The sequence below is a fragment of the Aethina tumida genome, chromosome 2 (assembly GCF_024364675.1).
Source record: "Aethina tumida isolate Nest 87 chromosome 2, icAetTumi1.1, whole genome shotgun sequence".
NCBI lineage: Eukaryota > Metazoa > Arthropoda > Insecta > Coleoptera > Nitidulidae > Aethina > Aethina tumida.
The window spans coordinates 28,968,064-28,995,412 of NC_065436.1; the positions used below are offsets into that span (position 1 = coordinate 28,968,064).

Consider the following 27,349-nt stretch of genomic DNA (forward strand, 5'->3'; position numbering starts at 1 on the left):
ATTATCACTAATATAATTTATATACAATACAGTAGGATATGTACAAAGGTATAAACAGTTCATAATTTAAAATAGGGAGTAATATTTACAGACATTTATGTATATACTTAAGAATACATTTATCAATATTGGATTGTCTTATGTACGTAAGCGGATGTACACATTCTCATATTATATCTATTATCTATAGATAAATAAAGCGGCGCATTATTTGGTAGAAGTCAGCCTTTCATAGATAAAATCGACGTCCCATCTGCAACAAAAAAAGACAAACAATTAATCAAGGCAATTAATAAAACACAAATTATAAAAATTTATTGTTAACAAAGTGGGCGTCTATAACCCAATTAGAATAAGCCAATTAATTAACACGTGTTGTTGGCCCAACAGTCGGAGACATGCATAAATCAGTATCGGTTGGTTTCAATTAAAATACATTTGTCCGGCCGTTTAGTTTCGATAAATTATTGATTCTTTTAATTAGCATTCTCATTAATTATTGATGGCGGTACGTAACACTGTAGCATTTTCCGAATCATAAATCTACACACTCCCACGCTCATTATGTACAGATATAAATAGACCTGGTCAGTAAACATAAATATTGGGGTTTTAAAATAGAAACGTAAATTTTCTCTGTTTGATTTCAGGATTGTTCGAGGTGAACTCACGATTGCGTGAATAGAGGATTGTTGATAGTAAATAGTAATTAACTTATCTACAGCATTTCCGCAGGGAAAACTTTGTTACATAGTCTCACATATTAAATATTATCTGATCCTTGAGTGCATAACTGCTTCTAAAGTATAATAATAGTAAGGCGTATTAGTGTTGGGTTCCGTTCATTAGGGAAGGGGTTTTATGTGTGTTTATTGTACCGACTTTGTCTCGAGAAACACTTGAACGCATCTTATGAAAATAAATTTGGAGAAATAATAACATGTGGTAAGCATAATTAATAGAGATGAAGAATGGAAACTTAGTAAATAAACTTAAAAAATAGAAATGTCAGAAGAATGCAAAACTGGTAAAACATTACAAATTACTGTCATAAAAATTTGATTATATAAATGTCAAAGAAATACCGAACATTTTATTATCAAACGTTTTGTAATTTCCACGGAAACGTCTGCCTAATTAAAATACATAATTAAGAAAATTTACGATTCACTTTATGAAATCAAGCCGAAAGTGGGACATACATCAGATGGTTTTTTTACATCATTAGATGTTTATTATTTGAAACGGCGAGCAATTAAATTTAATTTACTTATTTAATTCGTTATTGCACAATTACAAGCGAAAGTGCACAGGAAATATAAATATCAATGTTAATTTATCTCACAAACAAGCAGTTCTGTTTATTGCTTATGGATTTGGAACAGGTTGGATTATTAATTTAATTATGGCTGATGAAACACAAATTGAATCAAATGAATTGGTTGGAATGAAATAAGAATTGTTGATTAATTCAATTAGAAATTCATGATAATGAGAACGTCGAATGATATTATAAGGAACAAGTTTTTTGTTAACACTTACTCATCTTTGTCGACAAGTCTCCAGTCGGCCTGGCATACATTCCTTTATATCACAGTTCAGGGTCCCACATAGGTCCTAGTGTTGGTTATATACCGCGGCTGGCGGCTTAACCGCACTGGGGGCGGCGTGGAAAGAGGCGGCGGAGGCGGCACAAAGCCCGTACACACGTCCCTGGCGGCGTAATAAGTCTCAGGGGGTGGTGGAACGGGGGGAGGCTTCTGACCGAAGTTGTGGATTGGGGGTGGACCTCTGGGTGTCAGGGGCTGTTGCAAAGGGACCGCGTATTCTGGGTCTCTGATGTCGGCGTAATCCGAGCATCCCGGAATCCGCCCCAGGCTTGGCTCGCGGTAGAGGGCTGCTTTGTCGCAACCTCCAGGAACCTTTACAGAAAAAATCAAATTGTTAGATAACTGAAAAGTGTGGATGTGGAAGGTCAATTACCTGTGATGGTCTGGGTGATGATTTGTATCTCTTCTGCTGAATCACAACGTATAACACCACAGCAATCATCAAAACTACTAATACTGACAAGATGCCCACAATCACACCCAAATACTGTCCCAACCCTGGACTAGAATTAACGGCAGTCACCATGTTCTTGTGCTCGATGCCTGGAGTAGGAATCTGATCCTTCTTTATTATTGATTCCTCTTCTTCCTCTTCCTCTTCAGTAAAATTACCATTTACGACAATGGAGTCGAAGGTGATCTCACTCAGTAAAATCCACCTGGCAGCAAAGTGCAACTGTAGCTTCACGAATCTGCCGACGCGATGGTGCAGCTTAATGGAAACATTACGGGGCGTTTCGAAGATGCGATCCTCGATGTAATCGTACGTGATCGGCTTGCCCTTGTACCGTTTGCCACCAACACTGAACAACACTTTAGCTTCGGAAAACACTTGCACTTCTTTGGTGAACTGGTTGTTACAGAAGATGTGCACGGCGCTGAATTCGCGCACCTTGTCGAACTCGAAGGTGATTTCGATGGGTTGGTTGTCCCTGGTGTCGTTCCTCCAGCCCACCCATCCTTGTGACGCGTCTGGGTAGAAGGTCTCCTTGAAATCATCAGGAGCTACGTGTCCATCGGTGAGCTGACCGAGACCGTACTTCAACTTCTCTCCGTCCCAGTGACCGTCGTAAACTGTGTCGTAGAACTCCCAGCTCGTTCCGCGTTTGTCGCCCTGGGGCATGGAGTAACTGACTATGCCGTCAGTCCACTTGCAGCCGTACACCTCCACCCTCATGCACACGGTACGTTTGTGTGAACTGTACGGGAGGAACCTCACTTTGCTGGCCCAAATTGGGGGGTCCAACACTTGTTTGGAAGCCAGGTAAGTGTTGATGTTGCCCTTGATAAGTTCGTTGTTTTGTCTGTTGCGGTAACGGATCCATTTGTTGAGGCGTGGCCGCCAGTACTCTATGGTATAAAATTCTGCAAATTCGACTCCTTGTCCGTTACCGAAACGACCTTGCGTTTCTGTGGAAGTGATCATGTGGACAGTGTGGAGGTCAATTTGAATCCACTCTTTACTATCTGGAGTGGCCTGTGATTGGGGACACCAAGCACCTCCATTTTTCTCTTTTCTTATTCTATAAAACAGAAAATACTTTAAAACTAAAGCATAAAGTAAGATATCACAATAGTTAATATTGACAGAAACACATTTTTAAATTATTTACTAGGTTATAAAGTTTGAAATAGGTCCGTCATTTTAAGATAACCCAAATTGTTGTTGATTTATAAATGAACGTGGTATCAAATCGTAAAATATATATCTAAAGGAAACACTTATTACATTTTTTAAACCACGACAATAAAGCTCGGACAGGTATCTCACATACAACTCGATAAAAAACCTATAAAAGTAAGTATTTGACCAATCATAATAAAACACCCTAAAGAACCAGACTTTTATCTTAAAGAACAAGCAATCCTAATGCAGATGTAGCTTAACTTGCCAGCGTACACGAAAGGTAAAATAACTTAAATATAGAAAAGAGATTATCGACCGTGATTCATGTTCAAACAGTTGGGAGGAATTTTTATGACGATTTTATTACCACGCATTCCAGGGTACTTTAACACAACCAAGTAAATAATTTACGGACTTAAACCGTGTTTAAAAATGCGTTTTATTTGTAGATTCTTCCTTACCTTCCGTGGTGCGGCCCAACGTTCGACTGATCGAACGACGAACTGGCGGTGATGTCGTCGTCGTGGATCGTTTCATCTTCCATGCCCAGCTGACTGTGACATTGGGCTGAAATGAGGAAAGAGCCGTCAGGAATTTGATTAAAACATGCAAAATTAAGTCTTTTAAATTGTTGTTTGCTCTCAGCCCATTCGCTGCTGCTTTTTTCCCGGTTTTTCAGCAGCTAATAAAGTCGAATGCAAATAGAGGTCTTTATTAAAGGCGTGCCTCGCACAGGAGCCTAAAGCAACGGTTTTTCATCCACTACCACAACAACGATTTTTTATTAATATCAACAATTTAATTCAACAACAATTTTTGTAATGATTTTTGGATAAATTCTTTGGAATAATTTCATGTTTATTAGGACTTTTAATTTTTATCTTCAGTTTTAAATTTATTACCAGCATGAAATCAAAAGAATTTAAAAGTTGAGGGCGAAAAATCACAGAGAAAAATTGAATAATATTGTTTTGTGATAAAAAAACATTTGGAGGATTGTGCGGTTTCAGTGAGTGACGGAGTCCAAGGGACGTTGGGACTTAAAGCTCGGAGGCTCTGATATGCTAATCCTGGAGCTTTTGTGTTAGCACCGTTCCGTCGTTATTATGGTCCTCCTGGAGTAAGTACACGGTCTCTTATTAATTTCGAAATTACGTTTTTATTTCCACCTTGTGTTGCTTTAATAAAGAGATGTCAGGTTTAATTCGCTTGATAAAAATGGAATTGCCGTCATAAAACCTGCACTTTTATGACGGCGTTATTCATGCGGGCGGTACGGCAAGTGTGGTTTATTGTTTTCTAAACTGTAGCCGGTTTTTGGAACGATTTAATATTTTCACGTGCTGCTTAAACTCCTTGTCAGGTACTTTTACGCTTGTAAATTGAGGAAGTCAATAAAAATTGTGTACTTACATGGCTCCACGCTGTGGCCGAACGGGAAGAGGAGTGCGCACACGGCAAGCACCAAGACTTCCTTCATCTTGACTGGCATTTGTGCTCAGAGCTTCATCTGTAACAAAAAAACAAGCAAATAAATCCCAGTACGAATTACACCCCCGGCACCCAAAACAAACAACTTTACGTGCAGGTTCTCTTACTTTATCGTTGGTCATAAAATTAATTACGGCGGCGCAATCAGCCGTGCCGCGACAAAAGATAGAGCGTGCACGTAAGATTTCCGCAAAAAAAAGTACCCACATAAAATTAATTAACACCTAATTACGGCGATACGATATTAACTATCGGTGGCACATGTTATCGACACGGTGCAAGTATCGGTTACCAGATAAAGTTACAAACAGGGCTGGGCCTCCGATTTTTCTGTTGCGGAGCGGTTATGTAAATCGATGGCATCCGCGAATTGGCCGTACCGCGATGGTCGATGGGGATTAATTATGCCGGTACATTCCCGACCCGTCAGCCGTTCATTGCTAAACACATACAAATGTGTCTCTATTAAGAGTCAGTTGTTTGTTTAATGAACGGTAATTTATTCATTCGGGAGGACGATTAAGAATGTGCATATTGAGCTGGACGCATGTATTGTGCTACTTTATACTTTAAACTGTTGGAGGGAAATAAACTTAAATCTCGACGACATTTCGGGTACGTGATAATTCAGTTGCACATTTACTGCCTCACATAAAATCGCACTTTTCCAGAAATACAGATAACGGAGAAAACACTTTGATACGTAATAAACTAGGAAGTCTACATGAAGCGAATGCACTTTATTGAAGTTTAAATCATTTCTTTGATATTCTAGGTGCGAAGTATAAAATTATTATGTCTGCCAGACATCTGAGGAATATTAATAGAAGCCGGGTTTATTTAATATCCGGACATTGAATATATTTGAGTTACGTGTTGCCTAATATACGTAGGTGCTATAAAACATCCAGACCAGATGAAACGTTTAGATAAAAAGATACAATGGATAAATTTATAGGTTCATTTTTATTCATTGGAGAAAAAGGAAAGCCTTGACCTCCGATTTTAATAAACGGCGTATTATATTTGTCGTATCCGGTAGGCAGTTTCCAAGATAAATGCGTCTCCGAATCCGGCTACCATTGTGAAATGCAAGGCAGTTCTTCGATTATATTACTCAGGGAGCTCAATTATATGACCATACGGGTACATTATACATCAAACTATTAATTAGAATATAAGAATGCTTATAACAATGATGGGTTTTAATCGTAACTTCCTGTATTGTTTTGGGCCACAAAACTCGTTGAGCTTATAAATTATATTAATTTTATTTTAATTCACAGCCCGCGGGGGTTTATAAAATACCAAATTAAAGCAACAGTTGGCAGTCTTCCTGCAGTGGACCAGCATTAAACTACGTTCTTAATTACAACTAAGAGTGTTTATAGATGCGAAAGGAACTAAACAAACCTGACGTTTGTTTGTGAGCGTGGACAGATTGCCTTTCCAAACTAACTCATTAAGCACCCATATTAATGACTTTCTTAAAATTAATATATTCCCCCCACAAATGACAAATGCATCTTTTCCCTTTCAGTGTTTACACTTTGAAACGTTTATTTTCGTTGCCATAACCGTGACACGTACAAACTGCCTCCGGCGTGCGGGGTACAGTATCGCTTACGCGTACCTTTAATATCGCCACCGGAAATATCAAGATACTCGTAGTAGCAAGTAAAACATCACGCTGTCGCTATAGATTATTAACGGTCCCTTGATCAAACGTCAGACGAGGCAGTTTCGTGGTTTTTGCCCGTCGTTCACCGGTTATAATCAACTGTCTGGGTGGATATTTGATGCAATCAAGCCAGGGATGGATCCACTTAATCTTGAAGCAATTTAAAGAATACCGAAAACAATTATTTCGGTGCCAATCACATCTAATTATATCCGGGGGGACGTTTTACGATGAGATTTCCTAACTGATTAGTTTTGAAAGAACGGAGATCATCCCCCTTATCTATTTTACAAGTGCATTTCCAATATCAGCTGTTTTATGTATCTGTTTGTAAACAATCGGGCTCTTTCACCGAAATAAAAAAACCAACCCCTTAAGATAAGAGCAAGCGTAATACGTTTCAATATTGAAGTTGTTCAGGAGGGTTTACACATGTTCGGCAGCGAAGTAGATAAACAAAGATTGTTTTCAGTGGCGCTGTCGACCCGAGTCGATGGAGTCAATGTTCCGTGGCCGGACGACGATTTCGTCGTCTGCAAGTTCGCTTACGGAATGTAGATGACGGTCCTGCTAGATAAGATCGGGCAGAAACAAGCCAACCCTCTGTGCCTCGGACACATCTGGGACTGACTGCCGGCACGGGATTTAATTATTCACTTTTTCTCATTTCGCCGGGGAAAGCGGGAACGACGTAATTATTTGATAAGAATGCCCGGCTCTGTTCGGCAAAGTGTCAGTAATGGATAATGGCCGAGATAATTTCGAATTTAAAACGTAATGTGTTTACACAAAGGCACCACCACTTACGGCACAATATTGCGTTAATTAACCGACTCCCAGATACAAATTGGTGCACTGAACAATGGGCCAGTGTTCGGGACGCTAATTAGAAATAATTAAATTTGTGCACTTGACCTTTTGTGTTGTTTTTCAAAATTCTCTGATCAACTTCGCGGAAGTGATTGCGTTTATTGGTAGTTTTTAGAGGGTCTTTCAATATTTGCTTTCGACTTTTCTCCTGCAAATAAATTAATTGCACTGGTTTGCAGTCATTATATCCCACTCTGACCCCCTAAAAATTGTGGCTCATTGAACACACTTAAAATTTTTTATGGAAACTTTTTGTAACAAAGAATTTTTGAAATTTTTGTTTTCAGTTTTCGGAGACGACTTTTTTGAGTGTACCTCGAAATCTAATTGACCGATTTGGTTAAACAAGAATTCAAATTAAAGGTAAATGAATCTTCTACAACTTTCATTTATATAATTTTGAAATTAGTCCAGTAGTTCAGACACCAACGATTTTAATAGCTCGATCAAAAATCGATACTGAAAATTCACATATCTTGCTGGGACTAACTGAAATAACAAAGTTTACCACTTTTTTACTAAAAGATAAACTTTCAGGAAAAAACACTACTGAAAATGAAAATCGAACGACAATTTATGACGTTATTAATTAATTATACAGTATTAAACCAAAATTCAGCTTTTTGATGATTTTTACGTTGTTCGTCCCTTTTATTGAAACAATTAATGGGCCAAAAGTGGATATGAAAGAAAAAATGACTGTAATACAAGTGTTATTTATGGGTCTTTTAATATTTTAATACCTAGACTTACACCCCACTTATTACACAAATTAAATCTTAATTTTGTGTGACTCAGTTGCTTCACTTGTTTTTTATACAGTGTCGTATAATAAAAAGACCTGCATTAAATTTAATCAAAACCATATGGTTGGTCGATACCGATAGTGTAATTTTCCTGTATCAATTCCACGCGCATTCAATTATTAAGAAATTAAGCCCCGAGAGATAAGACTACAAACGTGACGGTTATGTTAATTAGATGTGGTTAATTACCGTTAAATTACCGCATAATTCAGGCCCAGTCTTTATCTGAAAGTGATCGCACGTCGCTTTATCTGACTTCGATGAAAATCTGATAAGTTCTAAAATAAATAAATCCTATACATATGTATAATATGTAAAAGGCTTAAGTATCGTAGATGTGTCGCGGAGAATTACCTAACATTGCCATATAAGTGGGAGAGGAATGTGTGGAAGTGCCTTTGTGCTTTCTCTTTATAGTAATTAGAATTATAATAGGCGCATAAATTAGGACCGGAATGACGCCGGAGCTTTAGGAAGTGATCAAATCAATGGCGCTAAACTAACCACATTGTCTTCAAGTCAACATGTTTTAAATTTAAACGATCTGTGTTTGTTTGGTGGATAAATTATGTTTATATCAGTTTGTGACAATCAGTGATGCCGATATTCATTAAAATTTTAATTCGGTGGACCAAAATTAAAAGCGTGCTTTAATTACCTCGTAAAAGATGATATATTTCCAAAAAAAGAATCCTAATGAGCACAAGTAATTATTTTAAACAGTTATTAAAACCAAATGTTAATCATTCATATCTATCACAGTTATCTGTCTAATATCCCCATTCAATTTAATTACAGCTCACAATTTTTCTCATTGATAATACCATTTAAAAGCGGACAGTGTAGGTAGATGGAGATAACGCTAAACGCATTTGTGTATGGTTAACGGTGCGCCAAAGCGTTGCGCCGGTGTCTATCTAATTATACAAGGCAGAAATTAATTTTCCTTATTGAATCTACACGGTCTACCATGTAATAAATTAAAAAAAAACTGTATTATAATAACGCCGAGCGGTAGATGTTATCGGACAATGTTTGTGCCACACGTGCTATTACTTTCCAGACCCGGTCATTTTTAACCAGTTTGGAACTGGCCATGCTAATGAGGTGTAGAATGCATCAAGCTTCGATCGTCCGATTATGATCATCAATTTTCGTCTTTTCCATGCAATTAGCAACATCAAGCCTGTTACGAGACACCTCGTCTGTCGTCGACCTCATAAATTAAAAATCATCGCGTCCAAATCATTCGCTTTGTTCACCGACTAAACACACGATGTTGCCGTTTAGTCAATCGTCGAGCGGGACCACCCCAGAAAAATCCGGGCCGAATTTAAACATAAAACGGTAATCACGAGCCATAAAACAGTTAAAATTGGCACTAAGCTCTCGTCTAACTATTAAACCGATATTTACAAGCGCGGTTGTCATGTAAAGTCCATTAATTTAACGACAATTATTTCCAGATGTTGTACAGTCGCGCCCGTTTCAGGGAAAAATTCCAAGGTGAAATTCCGCCACCGCACATCAGTCAAACGCCTCCCGTTCCGTGGCTGATCGACGTGCTACACCTAGGCCGTTTCTCATTTCCAATGTACCATAAATCGAGTCGGGAATGGGTGGTTAATGGATTTATTGGTGGATGGAATATTTTTAGAGATTACGGACTTGGGATGGGAGCGATGGTGTTCCGTTAATTGGGTTCATTTGTGAATCACTTCGACCACATTGTGTGCTTTGCTGAATCATGCGTGCAAAAATAATTGGAAGTGTGTTAGAAGAAAAGTCGACGAACTAGAACGTGTTACTTGCAAATAAGCGTATGTTTGACCACATATTTGCACATTTTTCACAAATTTTCACTTCTTCACGTTTTTTTTGTGTAATTTAGGTGTGATATATTTATTGAATAATATATTTTTTATGTTTGCTTTTGTTTCACCTAAACTACAATGTAAATCTATAGATTAAACTTGAGATATTGGATTTATTTTTTACTTAAGAAATATAATCAAAAAAAGATATTGTTAAAAATTATTAAATATTAGAAATTTCGAACCTACTTCAACTGCCATTTGAATCAGGCTTGTTGTTCACTTTAGACGCTAGTTTAAGTAAACTGATCCAATTCTTGTTCAACATACTAAAATTACCCTAAAAATTGTAGAAGAACGTTTCTATATTCCAAAGTTTGTTAAACTTGGGATATTAATTTATTTGTTATTAAAAACAATTCAGAAGAAGAAAATGTTTGAAAGACATTAAAAATTGGGCACTATGAAATTATTGGATAATTTGAACTTTTTTCAGCTGCCATCTGGATCGTTGTTCACTCTGGATACTGATTTTAAAAAAATGATCCAAATGAAGAAATGTTTTTCTTGTTCAACACACTAAAATTACCCTAAAAATTGTAGAAGAACGTTTCTATATTCCAAAGTTTGTAAGTGAGTAATCTATTTATTAAACTTGGGATATTAAATTTATTTGTTATTGAAAACAATTACTCAAAAGAAGAAAATGTTTGAAAGACATTAAAAATTGGAAACTATGAAATTATTGGATAATTTCAACTTTTTTCAGCTGCCATCTGGATCGTAGTTCACTCTGGATGCTGATTTAAATAAAATGATCCAAATGAAGAAATATTTTTCTTGTTCAACACACTAAAATTACCCTAAAAATTGTAGAAGAACATTTCTATATTCCAAACTTTGTAAGTGAGTAATCTGTTTATTAAACTTGGGATATTAAAGTTATTTGTTATTGAAAACAATTACTCAAAAGAAGAAAATGTTTGAAAGACATTAAAAATTGGAAACTATGAAATTATTGGATAATTTTAACTTTTTTCAGCTGTCATCTGGATAGTTGTTCACTCTAGATACTGATTTAAAAAAAAATGATCCAAATGAAGAAATGTTTTTCTTGTTCAACACACTAAATTTACCCTAAAAATTATAGAAGAACGTTTCTATATTCCAAACTTTGTAAGTGAGTAATCTGTTTATTAAACTTTGGATATTAAATTTATTTGTTATTGAAAACAATTACTCAAAAGAAGAAAATGTTTGAAAGATATTAAAAATTGGAAACTATGAAATTATTGGATAATTTCAAATTTTCTCAGTTGTCATCTGGATCGTTTTCACTCAGGATACTGATTTAAATAAAATGATCTAAATTAAGAAATGTTTTTCTTGTTCTACACACTATAATTACCTTAAAAAATAGAAAAAAAAATTCTAACGTTCGAAAATTTCTATGGTTCGAAAAGTTTGTGAGTAAAATGTAGATTAAACTTGGAATATTGGATTTATTCATTATTGAAAACAATTAATTGAAAGACATTAAAAATTGGAAAATTTGAACTTCCTTTAACTACTTTCTGAATCAGACTTATTGTTTATGGATCTTATGGATCATGGAGTACAGAAAAGAGAAAAATGTTTGAAAATCATTAAAATTACTTATTGTTTATGGATCATGGAGTACAGAAAAGAGAAAAATGTTTGAAAATCATTAAAATTGGATAATTTGAACTTTTTCAACCGTCATCTGGACCCGGTTTGTTGTTAAAACTGTTACTATCCAAACAAAGAAATGTAGAAAATATGTGGAATTAGAATAGAATTTCTACAGTTTTGATTTTGACTACTGGTTTTTTATCTTCGTTCACATCTTATTAATTAATAACTTACCATCTTAACAATTTGTATAACGCTAAACTCAAGGCTAATAATAATAAATTACAGATGGTGTTATCACCATTTGTTGGAAACATAACAGTGCCTTATAAAATGTGTATGTTGTGATGCCTTTATCTTTTAAAAATATGAATATATTAGTAAGAATATCAATAAAAGCGTCATTATCTCACTATTAATTGCTGTCGGTCTGAATACTCCGATAATACGAGAATTTACACACTCCGATAAAGCGGATATTAAATCAAATAAAAACCCACTGTTTACATTTCCATTTTAATGCATTTTATAACAACTTTAATTAAACTATAACAACCGAACTATAAAACCACCATTCCGTTCGGTAACAAGTTAGTATGAAATGAATAAAAGCATAAAACTTCAGGCGATAAATTTGATTACGGCCTTTTGTGTTTTAATGTTCGCTTTTAGTGTGAGTTTAGTTGCAAATTCTAAAATAATCCCTTGTTTTAATGCATTGTTCTCTCGCGTTTTGCTTGGCATTGAGCGGCGTCATAAAATTAAACCAACATTTCGGGACGCGAAAGTGCTTTCGAACGGATTCGGATACATATTGAAATGTGTTAATTAATAATAAACAAATCTGTTGAGTCGTAAATCGGCTCGGGAGTATCGTGTTACCATTTGAATGAATGTATTTTTGGCGGCACAAAAGGAAGAATTTTTCGAAAGATATGCGGTCCATTTTCTGTCATGTAAATGTTGGGAGCTTAACACAACATTGTGTTTTGTGCTATTTTAGAAGTTCGGGCCCATTTGTCATGTTTATTTTGGTTTCGGATGTCCGCGGTTTGTGTGACAACCGATTTTCTCTAACGTGCCTAATTTATTTCTTAATTAAAACAGGTTCAATTCCGTTTGATCAAAGCTCCACTAGTTGATTTATAAATACGACCAATTAGAGAACTTTAATTGGGGAAAAAGTCATAATTTATCATAAACTACGTGGCATAATCCGCAATGTCGAGTGAAGGATTCGCTTTTAACTGCCCGTAATAATTGATGAATTATTGTTAAAATGGAAATTAGCTGTGCGCCAAACAATGCAGCGTTTGTGAGCTCAAAACAAACCTGTTAGATAAGCAGATTGACAAACAGAAATAATTCAACAGGCAAACACTCCATTATCATAGACTGGTCACCAGTTTAGAAATGTTCAAACATGTTTGTCTCGAGTGGTTTCAATGGTTTTTTCGGCATAATTCGCCTGAAAGCTTTAGAAAACGCGGGCATATGGATAATAATCCATTATTTTGTAATTGGCACCTTGTTACTTGTTGGCTTGTGCCTTTAATCACAGCCGAAGACAATAAAACAATACATATTGTATGTATATTCGTTTAGCTTGTACAGGTTTAAGAGAAGCATCTGCGGTAGGTACAAATCTTGCGAGACCATACGTGACATAATTACGAAATAAAAGGAAATATGACTGAAATACCTAGACGGTTATTATGTCGGTAAAACCGCGTGTTACTAAATGGCATTCAATACAAAAGGCACGTGTCCGGCACATGAAAAATTACAAAGAACCAAAGTGCTAAAACTTGATTGTGCGATTTTTTTGGGAGTTGACACATGCTACCAGTGCTTAGCATGACAAAGGAAATTCAGTTTCGGTCATGTTACAAATTATGATTTATTTTGCGCCAGACAATACGCTCATAACGAGGCTCTGGTGTTCACTCATAATAAGACTTTTACGAGTCAAAAGGTGAATAAAATTGTTCACATAGTTTTGGCATTTTTCACTTCGGTCTTATCGGCAAAGGGAATGGATCATTCGAGTTTTATCAGGAGCACAAAAACAGGAAATTATCGTCGTTCGGTGGGACCCGAGTCTTTAAACGTTTTCATACTCTTGAAACTTATCTGAGGCGATATAAACAGGAGTCAACCCCTCTTGCACCTGTTGTCATGGGAACCTGTTCGGAATAAAGCCCTGCGACAGCACAAACATAAAAGATCGCTTACATAAAACATTAGACAATAAGTGGCAGTTTGGAACTCCTTAATGATTATGATCCGTCGTTAACCTGGCTGAAATAAAATAAAAAACTATCAACGTTTTAACGACAGCTCGCCGGATATGAACCCAAATTTTTATGGCCGTACAATTGCATGTCGTCCTGTAGTGCGGCGAATTTAGAAAATTTTATTACAGTACTGTTACAAGGGCAGACGTCCGAAATTCGTTCGATGATACTCCGAAGACTTCGAGACGCATTGGGATAACCGGTGTCTGAGTGTCGGTAATTCGAACCCCGTGCCGCCTCTCGCACAGATTTATAACCCGAAGATCGATCGGTATCGACGGTCTACTGGACCAGCACGCATAAATTGCGGCGGTGCTAGATCGGCCTGCCCCCGGCTCAAGAATGAAGGAGGACGTTGTTGCTTTCGTTTCGTGATTCTTTATTGTACGGATCGGTAAATAATGGCCCGATACTTCGAACTGATATCGGATCGTTACGTTTCAGTTCGATGTGGACGATACCCAATAAAGGGGTTCGAAATGTATCATAGTTTTTATTACAATGAATTCTATCAACTGTTTATCTTATCGGTGTGTTGATTTATGAAATTATGACTGCAAACTAGAGTAAATCACCATAAAACATTAAAAGGAACAAACATTTGCAGTCTGTGCTTATCGTCGTAAAAATATCCGTGCCATTATCTCATGTATTGGTGTGTCACTGAACTTGCCATATTGTTCTAAAACAGTGTGACGCTGTCTACACTTGATAGCTACGCCAAAATTGCCTCACTTCTAACGGTAGCGTGATTTATTGGACATTTACTGCCTGACAATTAAGAAACATACGGGTCACTTCCTTATTGGGGAAATTTATACAAATTTTTATCAGCCGTTGTCTGGGGGACAACCTTACAAACAGTGACCCCGTCAAGACTTAAAAATGGACTAACAAAATATTGCGTTGCATGCCGTAAAGTTCATTAAATAATGGCGCACACGGACTTTAATAGCTAATAAAGAAATTACCTGAACATCGTTAGTTTTTTTGCGACGTTTTAAAACTGGCTTTCTTGGAAGCATTGTGCCCTGGGGCATCTTAAACGATGATTATCTGTCTTATTAATACAAGATTAGACGGTCACAAACGCTGAGTAAACGGCGGTGTCAACAGGTTGGAACTACCGGAGAAGTTACAAGGCTATTTTAATATTAATAAATATTTCCATAACATACTATTATTGCTCCAGCATTAAAAGGTTCCCAACCCTTTATAAATATGCAGGATCATCACAATTTTCCTCGCACCATCTGCCTAATATTGGTGAGAACCAATTTACCCACATAATGGTGGTTGTTGGATATATCTCGCCCCCGGATCTCACACCATTTTCACACCTAGCCATTAATTAATAAACTAAATTTGAAAGCCGTAGACCACTTTTTTTTTTTTTTCTTCGAAAGCCATCAAAATTGATGGGTTCTTCGCCCACCCGTTCCGACAATTGTTCCCTTTTGTACCGATTTTTCTCCGGGTTTGGAACTGAGTGAACCACATAAAAGGTCTGAATATGGATGAGTCATTTTTGTGTGGCTGCATTTCTTATTTCCGAGCCATTGAATAATTTTATCTATCTGGCGGATCTTGGATACAACCGGCAAGTGTTTAGTATTCCGAATGTAAACTTCCGAAAGTGACTTCCAGATGTTTATTTCTTTTCCTTGCGGTGATCACGTTTAATACTTACTGAATTATTGTTAAATATGTTAAATAAAAAGGATATTTTAAGGTTTTTTGATTCAAATGAGTCGACAAGCAAACTGTACACAGTTAAGAAATCAAATTACATGCAAACGACTTCGATTCCTTACTTCAGTAGTTTCAATTTACATTGATTGGAATCAATGGAGTGTAATAAAACACATTCCAAGATTAGCTACGAGCAAGTTTTCTTTTGCTACTCGCAAATCGCCTTCATAATTAAAACATCGGTAAATCACAATTTACGTCCGGCATTGTTAGAAAATGAATTAATTAGCCGTGGAGGGAATATAATTCTCGTTATTTAATTCAATTCAAAGCTGGACGTAATAAAAAAAGTTGGTCGACTTGAATGGCGAATATATTAGAAACATAATAAACCTAATTTATTTATCCATTAAAAGATTTTCATCTACGCCAAACGAGAACATAATGAACGACGAAATGATTAATGGAAATTGAGTTTAAAAAGCGAGTTTGCGTCCGGATTTTTGATGGCCTGTCATGAATCACGGTTTTGAAAACCGTGCACATCTGGCAAGCTTTTCACGACTAATGTAAACGACTTTGATTGCCGAAAAAATAAAATAAATCGGCACTTGCGCCGGTTTATTTACGGTAATTTCAAGGCAAACATTGAAGAAATATCATTTCCTTTTGGGTTCCGTCGTCGTAAAGATGTCGCGTTTATTTACACGGGGCCTAAGGATGTTTATGTAAAAAGTGGGACGTTCACGTAACTTGATACGATAAGGATTCCAGACGAACTGTACGGGTGAATCGTTTAGGGGGACACTTTTAAACTGTTCGGGCTCGGGAGAGACTGTTTTTTAAATTCAGCACTTCGTAAATTCCCTAAATGGCACTTTAACTACTCCTCAGTGAATGCACACAGAGAATTTAAGGGTTTTGGTGCATAATGTTTGCTTAAATAATCTTGGGAGACGCATAAAGAATTCAGAGGTCAAACGTGAAGACAATGATACGTTTTCGAGATGAAATAATTGTCCCTTTATTTCGTCGAGCTTTAACCCCTTGAACTAAATTGAAATTCTCATCTCCTAGAGTAAAAAAAAACTGCAACAATTTAAGTCGCCCATTAAAACACACAATTTGCCCGGTTTAATTTAAATTTTTCTATAGAATCTCGTAATGAACACCCCATTTTAATTAAGAAATATCCAGTTGCCATTATTTACCGACCAACAATGGAGCATTGCAGCTGAACCGAACGAACCGTACGGTTCAATACAGTTTTTCTTCTTCCATAATTAAATTTCAAATTACACGCTTTATTTAAGGGATACCTCGACATTGGATTAGGGGAAGTCTGTTTAAATCATTCCCCTCGTATAGGTGGAATCCCCCCGGTGTCGAATTTCTGTAACACTACTACACGCAACATTCAAGTTTTAGTTTAACGAGGTTTTTTGCAATGAGATAAAAATAAAATCTTGTTTGTTCTGTGCAACTTTTCAATTTCCGGGGTGGCTCGGACATTTTTGTATATAATTCAAGATTTAATTAACCGATTTATTTAAATAACTATTAAAATTAAAGATAAATGAATGTTCTACAACTTTCGTTTATAAAGTTTTGAGTTTGGTCCAATGGTTCAGATGCCTACAATTTTAATTACTTGATAAAGTCGTTTTTTGAACAAAAATTAATGATGAAAATTCGTATATCGTGATGGGAGTAATAGAAATAAGTCAGAATTTTGTATAATAAAAATGTATTATACCAAATGTATATTTTTTTCAATAAAAGGGAAAAAAACGTTAAAAAACTGAATTTTGGAGTTCTACTTCTTCACAGTTTGTTGCTCCATATTCGTTTTCAGTGGCTTATTTTTTTCTTAAATGTGTCACATTCACGTAAAAAACAAAGTACTCTTAAAGTCTGTGATTTCTATTGCTTCCAGCATGATATGTGAATTTTAATTATCAATTTTTGTCTTAGACTATTAAAATCGTTGTTATCTAAACTGATGGACCAATCTTAAAACTATATAAATAAAAATTGTAGATTATTGATTTATCTTTATTTTGAATGCTTGTTCAGTCAAATCGGTCAATTTGATCTCGAGTTACATTAAAAAATGACGGTACAAGTATAAACATTAAAAATAAAATATTCAAAAATTCATTTGTCAAAAATACTTCTATAAAAAAAATTTTAAGGGTGATTTTTGTGTATAGTGAGACAAAATTTATAGGAAAATCATAAAAGGTTGTAAACCAGTGTTTCCTTATCAAATTGTGACACAATTAAAGCACGACTTTGAATTATCCACGATTCTATACAATGACACTAAGTCATTTATAACAGTCATGTTAATTTTCAATTGTTCATCAAGAATTTAATAATCTATTACATTGTGCATTAACCTACATAGTTTTTCTATTAGTTAATCCCAATGATGTCTTACAATAATAAAAGTTAAGGTCAGTGGTTATAGATAGAAGAGCATTAATGACTAACAATAAGTCGTTCGTGCCTCGCCATCATTTATTTTACAAATAAAACTGATTTTATGACGTGATTTCTCACAAAACGTTCGGTGTTATTTTGTATTAAGAGCACGACTGCGACATCCGAGAACAGAATAGAAGTGATAGGGACAATAAGTCGGACTGGCATTTATACTTGGGAGGAAATAAAATTATAGAGATTACGGTGGGATTCTGGGACAGGCCTTAGGTAATTTTATTTATAGGATTATAGGTTCCCTTCTATTTTATTCAGCAGATTATTGTCAGTGTGACAGCGCAACTATCTTATCCCGTTTCTAATGCCATCCGGTGAGTTTATTTTTTTATTCATACAGGTTGTCATTGCCAAGAAAAATCTGTTTCGATTGCATTTTTTTTTAGTAACAGCAGCGTCCGTCATCGTTATCACAGTCTGGTGATTCCGTTCCCCCAACGTTCCTCGCACTCTCGTTCCCAGACAAATTTATACGTGATCTTTAAAATAAAACCATAAAAATCTTTATTTCGCAGCCCGGGGACCGGGAACGGGATCCGATAAATTCAATTTGCTACACGACCGTTCAGATTTCGAGTGAATTTCGTGTATAAACAAAGAATGTGCCGATTTAAAATACGTTTTCTAGCGAAACACGTCGAATATTGCCAACAAATATTTGATCACATCCGGCAGCTTTCGGCGCTTTCTGCTCATTTTTTTGCGTCCGACCGTCATTTCGATTGCACCATAACGACGCTTATGCGGCGTGTTTATTGATATTTGTTCTAGTTTTATTTAATATTCCGCTTTTCGATTATCCGTTTCAATTCGCGCGGAATAAACGCATGTGAAATGTTAAAAAATAAAACTGCGTGCCATGAATGGGAATTACACGTACGAAACAATTTTTTTTATTATTATTATGAGGGGGGGGTGGTTTTGAATTTTTCGGCAGTCGCAACGTAGCGGACGCCGGCTCCGGAACGACGTTAATGCCGTGGAAATTTAAATATTTTTGAAATTGAAATTTCACCGCAGAAATTACGTATCTTTTATTCACATGCTCACGGTCTGATAACTTTCGTATAAAAATTATGCAAATGCTCGCATGAGGCGCCGCTGAGCGTGGAAAAAGGGATTTCGGCTGTTATCTTAATATTACAAAGGAGAAACGCAAAAAACGGGACTGATATAGTTATTTAAAAGGCCGGGCCGGCAGCGCAACGACCTATTTTTCGACGGGCGCATCCCAGTCTAAACAAACTCGATCCCCCCTGCATTTGTACGCGGAACGGAATTCGTAAAGGGACTTCTAAACGTATGTATATTGCCCACCGACTCGTACATGTTAACCGAATTTATCGACAATGGGACGTTCAAGTTGAAAACTGGAAACAGGCATTTCTGTGTGAGGGTAAACAGTTAATTAGTCTGATTATGATAAATTGAATCTGTGCTTATAATTTATTGGGTGGATTTAAGGGGGTCCAGGTTGGTTTACATCAACAGCATCCGCAGGAATTTTATTTATTTGAATGTATAAATCAAAGTGTAACATGTGCCTGGTGTTTACGTTCCCACAGATTTTTATATTGGAAATGTAAACAGTCTGTATGGGGCCCTCATTATTTATTTTAGTAAATCTATTAGTCGTGCACTTTGACTTTGTATACAACATTTTTGTAAATAAATGAGATTAAAACGAGACCGTTGGTTTGAATGTTGCTTTTTTAGAATTAAATATCAGGTTGATTAAGGAGGAAAGGTATTTATGTTAATTAATGAACACCGCTACTAATTTTGTGAGATCACATTTTGCGTATTTAATGTTTATAAATATTCAAGAGGAATTTTTGATTTCTTAATTTGATTGTTTTTAATAATCGTATAATTCAAATTAGATTCATAGGTCACATATACATGATAAAATAGAAACTGAACGACTTATAAAATTATTACTTAATGCTGAAAACCTTCCACAAATCATAATCAACACCTGTGCTTATGTGTTAATTAATAAAAATAGTTTCTTATAACAGGGTTTGAAACTAGAAGACTATTTTTAACAAATTCATTTGAATTTTATATATTTTTTTATCAGTTTCTAGAAACATGACCAGAAATTCATTATTACAATACTTTAATCATATATTGCATTATTCTTCTACATAAGTATTATATTATTATTATACCTAATATATTTTAAACACACATTTAATTTTATTTTATAATATTATAATGGCATTCATATGCAATTATTTTCCTTACAAAAGAAAACTTTCATAGATTCTGTTTGTAATCTTGACAATTGAAATTTACTTTATTTGTTGAATTATTTTTTATATATTAACAAATATTAATAATTTTTAATCAAATTTTTTAAAAATTGACATGAATACATTTAATTTTATTAACATTTATATACAATTATTTTTCTTTTCACAAAAATAATATTACAAATAATAATTTTCAAAATTTTGATATTGCTACAAAAAATTGAAAAATAGTTCCTAAATATCGAAAATTATTTGTCGCTGAAAAATTTTAAATTTCGGATAACTTGAATAATATAATTTATCCTTTTTTACAACATCTATTTTTATATTATTTTTACACATACGTATATTAATAAAGTTTAAACAAATTTATTATATATAAAAACAGAAAATTTATTACAAATAACAATTTACATAGATTCTAAATAATAAAAAATGTTACTAATTTTTTATTGTTAATGTGCAAAAAATTGAAAAATAATATAATTTTTTTGTTACTGAAAAATTTTAAATTTCTGAAGACTTGAATAATGAAATTTTTTCATAAAATGTTTTGTTCTAACAATATCTCTTTAATATACTATTTTTATATATTAATATTAATAGCTAATTTTTAAAGAATCGAACACGAATTAATTTTGTTTTATTTTATTATATAATAAAAACATTTATAAACAATTATTCTCCTTCTAGCAGTAAAATTATTAAAAATAAAAATTTTCATAGATTCAAAAAAATATTAGTAAATTTTTATTGTTCATTGCTTTTGTGCAAAAAATAAAAAGATCTAAAAATGGATGTTTTGTTGCTGAAAAATTTTAATTTTTGAAAACATGAATAATGACATTTCAAAATTTTTTATTTTTACATATTATTATAATTCATAATAAATTATATAAACAATCATTTTTCTCATCTAGAAAATTATAATAAAAATATAAGTAATTTTTTTGATGTTGTAAGATTCTAAATTTCTGAAAACTTATTCATCAAATACTGCATTATTTAATATGTCTATTATATTATTTTATACATATGTATATTAATATTAAATTATAAATAAATTTTATAATAAGTGGACACGAATATATTTCATTTTATTTTATTACATAATCATAATAACATGATTTTCCTTATAACAGAGAATTTATTAATAATAGAAATTTACATATTTTCAGCAATCAAAGTAATCAAAAATATTAATAATTTTTTATTGCTAATGTGTAAAAAAATAAAAAAATGGTACCTAAGTATTTTAAATTCCTGAAAACTTAAATAATGAAATTTATCCATCAATTATTTTATTATTTACAATATATAATTGTTATACCATTTTTATACATATGTATATAATATTAATATTTTAACAAAATAATTGATATAAATTATTATAAAATTAAAAAATATTTTACAATTTTTTATATATTCATTTTACAACAAATTGGAAAATATATAATTATAAATGTAATAATAATAATAAATGCACTTTTCTATTTAAATTTATGAATTCAAAATACATTTATTATTTTATATTATTATACATATTTTAAAAGTGTATAAAATAATATATGATTTTGCAATGATTAATTATTTTATAAATTATGATAAATTTGCAAAAGATTTTACATTAATAAAAAATAATAATTTGAATTTAAAATTAACTACTATAAATAATCTTCATACTGATTAATAAAATTAAATATGACTATCTAATAAGAAAAATTAAAGTTAATGTTAAATTTTCAAACTAACCTTTAGAATTGAAGATAATCCATAAACCACGTCCACAATAAACAAAAAATCGTCACAAAATCATAACCAAAAAACCATCACAATCCAACAAAATCCACATGAAATACAACTCCAATAATAATAATAATACTAATAATAATTTTGATGTCGAATATATCGGAAGATCGCGTTGCGAAGCGCAGAAACCGACGCTCGTGAACTCGCACCGTCCGTTGGAACGCAGCGACTAAAGAAAAGCGGCGGCATCCAATGGAGAGTGGGCCCGTTCGCCCCCACCGCCGCGCTCATCTCGCCCCCACCACGCGCCACCATCTCTGGACCTGCCCGGTTCCCGTCTCTCGCGACTCCCGAGACTCCCGGCCTGGGCGGTAGCGGGGCGCAAGGTGGCGGGCCCGCCGTTTTTGCATTATTTACCGGACCGGGTCCGCTCTAATCGGGTGCGCGGTACAACACTATTTTATTAGGTGGACTTGGGTTATTTGATTTTAGTGGGAACCGTTTCTGAATCTAAAACGTTTTGGTTTGGACACAATCGGTTATTAATTAATGATGAATAAAAAATCTTTGACATTAAATTTGTCGATTTAATGAATTTATAATTAAAAAACAAATTTATTATTTAATTTGATGTGTATTTTATGTGTTGGTTGAAAACCGTTTAAAGATGTCTTCATTATAAAATTAATAATTAATTAATATATTTTTTAATTAAAAACATTAATATTAGATAATAAAATTGGTTATTGGATAATAGTTAATTACCTTGAAGTCCGTATTAAACGAAAGTGAATGTAAAAATTAAAAAACAGTTATAATAAAAAATGTTAAGAATTTTAAATGAACAAAATTGAAAAATTTCTCTAAAAAATATTTTGTTTAATAGATAATGCATATTTTTGTATATTTATCAACTAACTCATAAAAATATAAAAATATATTTTTGATTGAAACACAAATTAAAATACAAAAGTACTTTAAACAATTAAAATTATCAATCTATAAAAATGAATAAAAAGTAATATTGTATCAAAATAAATTAACCTTAAAAATATTAGAACTAATAAGCGACGAGAATTTAAAAAACATTGTATTTGTCAACTAAATCTTAATAAACAATAAACCATAAAATATGTATAATTTTTTCCATTAAAAGTTCACAAATAATTATTTAAATATAAATATATCGTTATATAAAAATAAAGTAAAATTAAAATAAAAAAATAATTGTTTGATGTAAAATATAAAAAATGGACGAAATTAAAAAAAGTGTAAAATTTACTATTTTATTAAAATATAATAATAATAATAATAATTAACAAAAAATACTAATTGTGTATTTAAATTTTACAAAATACGGATGTAAAAAAAATTTAAATAAAAAATAATTGTTAGAATGTCAAAAATGTACAAAGCATTAAAAAAATCACAAATTACCAACAAAATCTAAACAATCCATATTCAATAAACATATTTTTTTAATTTACAAATTAATTACAAATTTTTGAAATTTACAAATTACACATGAAAAAAAATTAAATAAAATATAACAAGAATGTGTAATATCTCCAAAACATTAAATGAACTTAACAAAATCAAACATATTTTCTCAAATAAAAAATATATTATTAATTAAATACAAAATAAAAAATAATCGATAAAAATAGTTTTTATTGTATCTTTAAAATTCACAATTTACATATATAAAGAAAAATTGAAATAAAAATATGTTAAGAATGTTAAAAATGTACAAAACAAAAATACATATTACAAAAATGTAATATTTTGTTAAATAAAAAAAAATATTACTATAATATATTCAAAATTCACAAGTGTTCAACAAAAGCTAAATTAATTAAATAAATATATTAACAAATAAAATCTAAATAAATATTTAATAAAAAAAATTGAATTATGTATTTAAATTTACATGGTAATATTCTGACATTTTAAATAAATTATATGTATTATAACGACGGAAAAAAAATATTGTTGAAAGTGTGAGGACACCAAGATATTGAAAAATTGACCACACATAAAAAAATAATTAATGATCTAAAAAAATAAATAAAAACAAAGCAACAAAACAGTTAAATATATTAGAAAAAAATAAATTAAACTACATTAAACTAAATATAAAATTAATAATTAATAAAAAATAATTTTATTGTGTATTCTAAATTTATTGATCTATAAAAATAAAGTAACATTTAATTTAGTAAACGGTAAGAATTTAAAAAATGTATTTTTTTATTACTTTTAGTTATAGACAAAATCTAGTTACATAACAATCTATTAAAATACTGTTTAAAGTTTGTTGATCAACTTATAAAAGTAAATAAATAAAAGGACCACATAAACAAATAATGTATATTAAAATAAAATATATTAAATTAAACCTTAAATAAAAATAAAAGGAATACTGAAAACTTTTTAAATCGTAAAATTCTACATATTTATTATTCTACGAAATTTCTCTTTAAATGTTTAATTAAATTTTAATATCCACATGTAAAAGCTAGAAATAATATTCATAAATATTTTACGATAAGGAGTTTAATTTGTAATTGTATGCATAATTTTGATATTATGCATAATATTATCGATTAGTCACGAATGACAAACTAAGACACAAAGACATGCTATAATTACCGAAATAATCTGTGGCAAAAAGTATTTTCTTTATTTAACAATTTTTACATAATTTTATTACCTATGAAAAGATTTTAAAGCATTAAAACCGTTTTTAAGTATCCTATTTTGGTAATTTGTTAAGTTTATGAATATTTAAGACAATAATATCTTAAATTTGTGATTACGTCCTGTCTAAAAACCAATTAAAATCCCAATATAATTCGGTCCAAAACCCATTTTAACTCATTAACAAAAGTTAATTACAAAAAAATATATATACGGTAATCTTTGAAACAAACAAGAAGCCCAATTAAAAAATAATTTCGGTTTCGTGGGATTTAATTGCAATAAATAACATAAAAAGTGCGTTTACTTTGACGTGACCTCTCCCCTTTACCTTAAATCACTCAAACAACTGTCGGACCGGTAATTAAATTTTCAGGCCAATTTTTTCGGTGCCTCTTACATTTCACCTGACGATTTTTCCCCATTTCGAGATAAGACAACAGCAACTCCCAAAGATAAATATCATGAGTTACTGCCAAATGTGTTGAAACTTAAGAAGCCATATATTTCGGTAAGAATGCTTGTTAATTATTTGATGTTTCGAAATTTGGTTTGCGCCTCCGTTTCGGCCTCCGTTCCCAGAAAAAGGACTGAGAAACGGGCACGGTAGGTAGTCCGTAGTTTCGTTCAGCATCCACCGGGAGATAACCAGTGTGTGTAATTTATTGGTCGGAACAATTTGACACTTGTAGTTATGCGTTTTCAGGCGCCACCGGAGCCTTCTTTTTCGAAAAACGAATAAATCACGCTGTCGAATCTGGACGAATCATTAAAACCGTTCGCCAAAAATTTACTAACTAGGTTCCTTTTGTTTGTGTCAGTACAAATAGTCCTATGTATTTTTTATATTAGGTATCTGAAAAAGAAATTTATGTTTTTGATTCATGATTTATTTGATTAATTTTTAATATTACTTTGTATTTAAAACATTTTAAGTGCTCTAATTAGTGTAAATTTTCTTTATGAGTTCCAATCTCAGCCTAAAGCAACAGATGTGGCACGTTGCATTCGAAATGCCTTTTTGGAGAAGATGTTGTAAGTAATGAATTGGCACGATTTTGGTTTAGTAGATTTAAAAGGAAAGATGGACAACTTCAAGGTCGTCCTGAAACCTACACCAACGAAGAAATTAAGCAATATCTCATGCTAAATCCTGGTGCAACATGTTTGGAAATAGTCCAATCATTAAGTTTTGATGAATTATCCGTTAGAAAGAGAATTCATTCAATCAAATTTATCAAAATGTTAGACAAATAGATTTTACCTAAATTAAATGAAGATAACAAAATTAAACATTTGATAACTGTCAAGTGTTTTGAGCCCATGAGGTTGATTTTTGAGAGTCTGGGCTGGGCTGAAGCTGGCTAATCTGGTGGAAGAGTACTTAACTTAAAAGTTTTAACAGAAAAAAGATTTTGGTTCATGAAAAACTTACTCAAAGATTAGCTTATTTTGTCAATAGAAAATGGATTCATAGCAACAATAGACATGTGGCCTATTGTTGCTATTTTTAGAAACACAAAGGAAGCTTCAAAATGTTCTATGGTAGGTTTTACTTCGTACATCATATAATCCAGATATTTCTCCATGTGACTATTATTTATTTATGTCATTGTCCAATTTTTTACGTAACAATGGGTTTAATTCTTAAGATGAGCTCAAAACTTGATTGATTTATACTTTCTTCAGTTCCAAGTATTCAGAATATGCTTGTAGAACGATGTCAATAAATTGTTGAATTGAATATTGTTAATTAAAAGATATTTAAATGACTTTTTCCAGTACCTAATACATTACATTGTAAGAACTTCAATTACTCCATCTGAATATTTAATGGGGTCGGTTTACGAATACGAATCTCGACCAATACATTGTAGCTAATTCAGCCCCAGTAGTTAAAAAGATGTCATGAACATTCGTGCCATTTCTTTGAAGTTGTAAATAATACATAACGTTAATGAACTTGAGAACAAGAAACTGCATTTCAATTATGCAAAACCGGCATGTCTATTTTCTTTGTTTACGCCGCCAATTTAAAATACAAATGGACCCCGGCACAAAGCTAGATTACAGGAATATAACATGCAAAAACGGCTTTTAAGAAATTGCTTTATTTTGCTGGCGAAATAGAGTTTTTGAACAGAGTTTTGGATAATGGGGGAATTACACGGCGGAAGGCTTAAAATAATAAAATCATAGAAGCTCACAAAAAAGCTCCATTAATAACTCATTTTCGAGAAAGAAGCACAGAGACGTCATCGGAATTTGCATCAACTTCAAAAGAAAAAAGGACGTCAGAATCGGAATGACGTGAGTAATTTTTACGTGTCACTTTTTAAAGGGTTTAAAGCCGATTTAGGGTTGAAAAATTTTAATATTCCATCACGAAAAGGGTGTCGAGAAAGTGTTTATTCCTTTGACTCGAACGTATTGTTGAAACATAATGAAAATTTTCATTAAGACTCCCGAAACTGCCCTAATAATATCGTATTTCAACTTATGAAGTCTTGAGACAATACGTTTCGAATGTTATGGCGTTTCTGTGAGACATAATTCCGGGATACCATTGTAACAAATATTAATTTGGAACTGTTGAATT

General features: G+C 32.8%; 1 protein-coding gene across 2 annotated transcripts; it reads right to left on the bottom strand.

Annotated features, from left to right (window-relative positions):
• On the bottom strand, window positions 1-22,268 carry LOC109603656 (discoidin domain-containing receptor 2). Of its 2 annotated transcripts, none has more exons than XM_020020153.2 (6): window positions 22,054-22,268; window positions 4,651-4,747; window positions 3,699-3,804; window positions 1,984-3,133; window positions 1,543-1,922; window positions 1-253 (listed from the first exon to the last, which is right to left on the bottom strand). In XM_020020153.2, exons 2-5 carry the CDS (start codon window positions 4,727-4,729, stop codon window positions 1,599-1,601), a joined length of 1,659 nt encoding a protein of 552 aa, XP_019875712.1. In that variant the 5' UTR covers window positions 4,730-4,747; window positions 22,054-22,268; the 3' UTR covers window positions 1-253; window positions 1,543-1,598. The 2 variants fall into 2 exon arrangements, with proteins under 2 accessions (XP_019875712.1, XP_049819198.1); XM_049963241.1 differs by lacking the exon at window positions 22,054-22,268 and adding an exon at window positions 13,788-13,803.
• Between the last annotated feature and the right edge of the window lie 5,081 nt (window positions 22,269-27,349).

Bases quoted from the DNA above. Each gene is read 5' to 3' on its own strand.
- LOC109603656 (XM_020020153.2), bottom strand. From the start codon at position 4,729: ATGCCAGTCAAGATGAAGGAAGTCTTGGTGCTTGCCGTGTGCGCACTC. The intron at 3,134-3,698 runs GTAAGGAAGAAT...TCTGTTTTATAG, and splicing joins GTTGGGCCGCACCACGGAAG to AATAAGAAAAGAGAAAAATG. The intron at 1,923-1,983 runs GTAATTGACCTT...TTTTCTGTAAAG, and splicing joins CATCACCCAGACCATCACAG to GTTCCTGGAGGTTGCGACAA.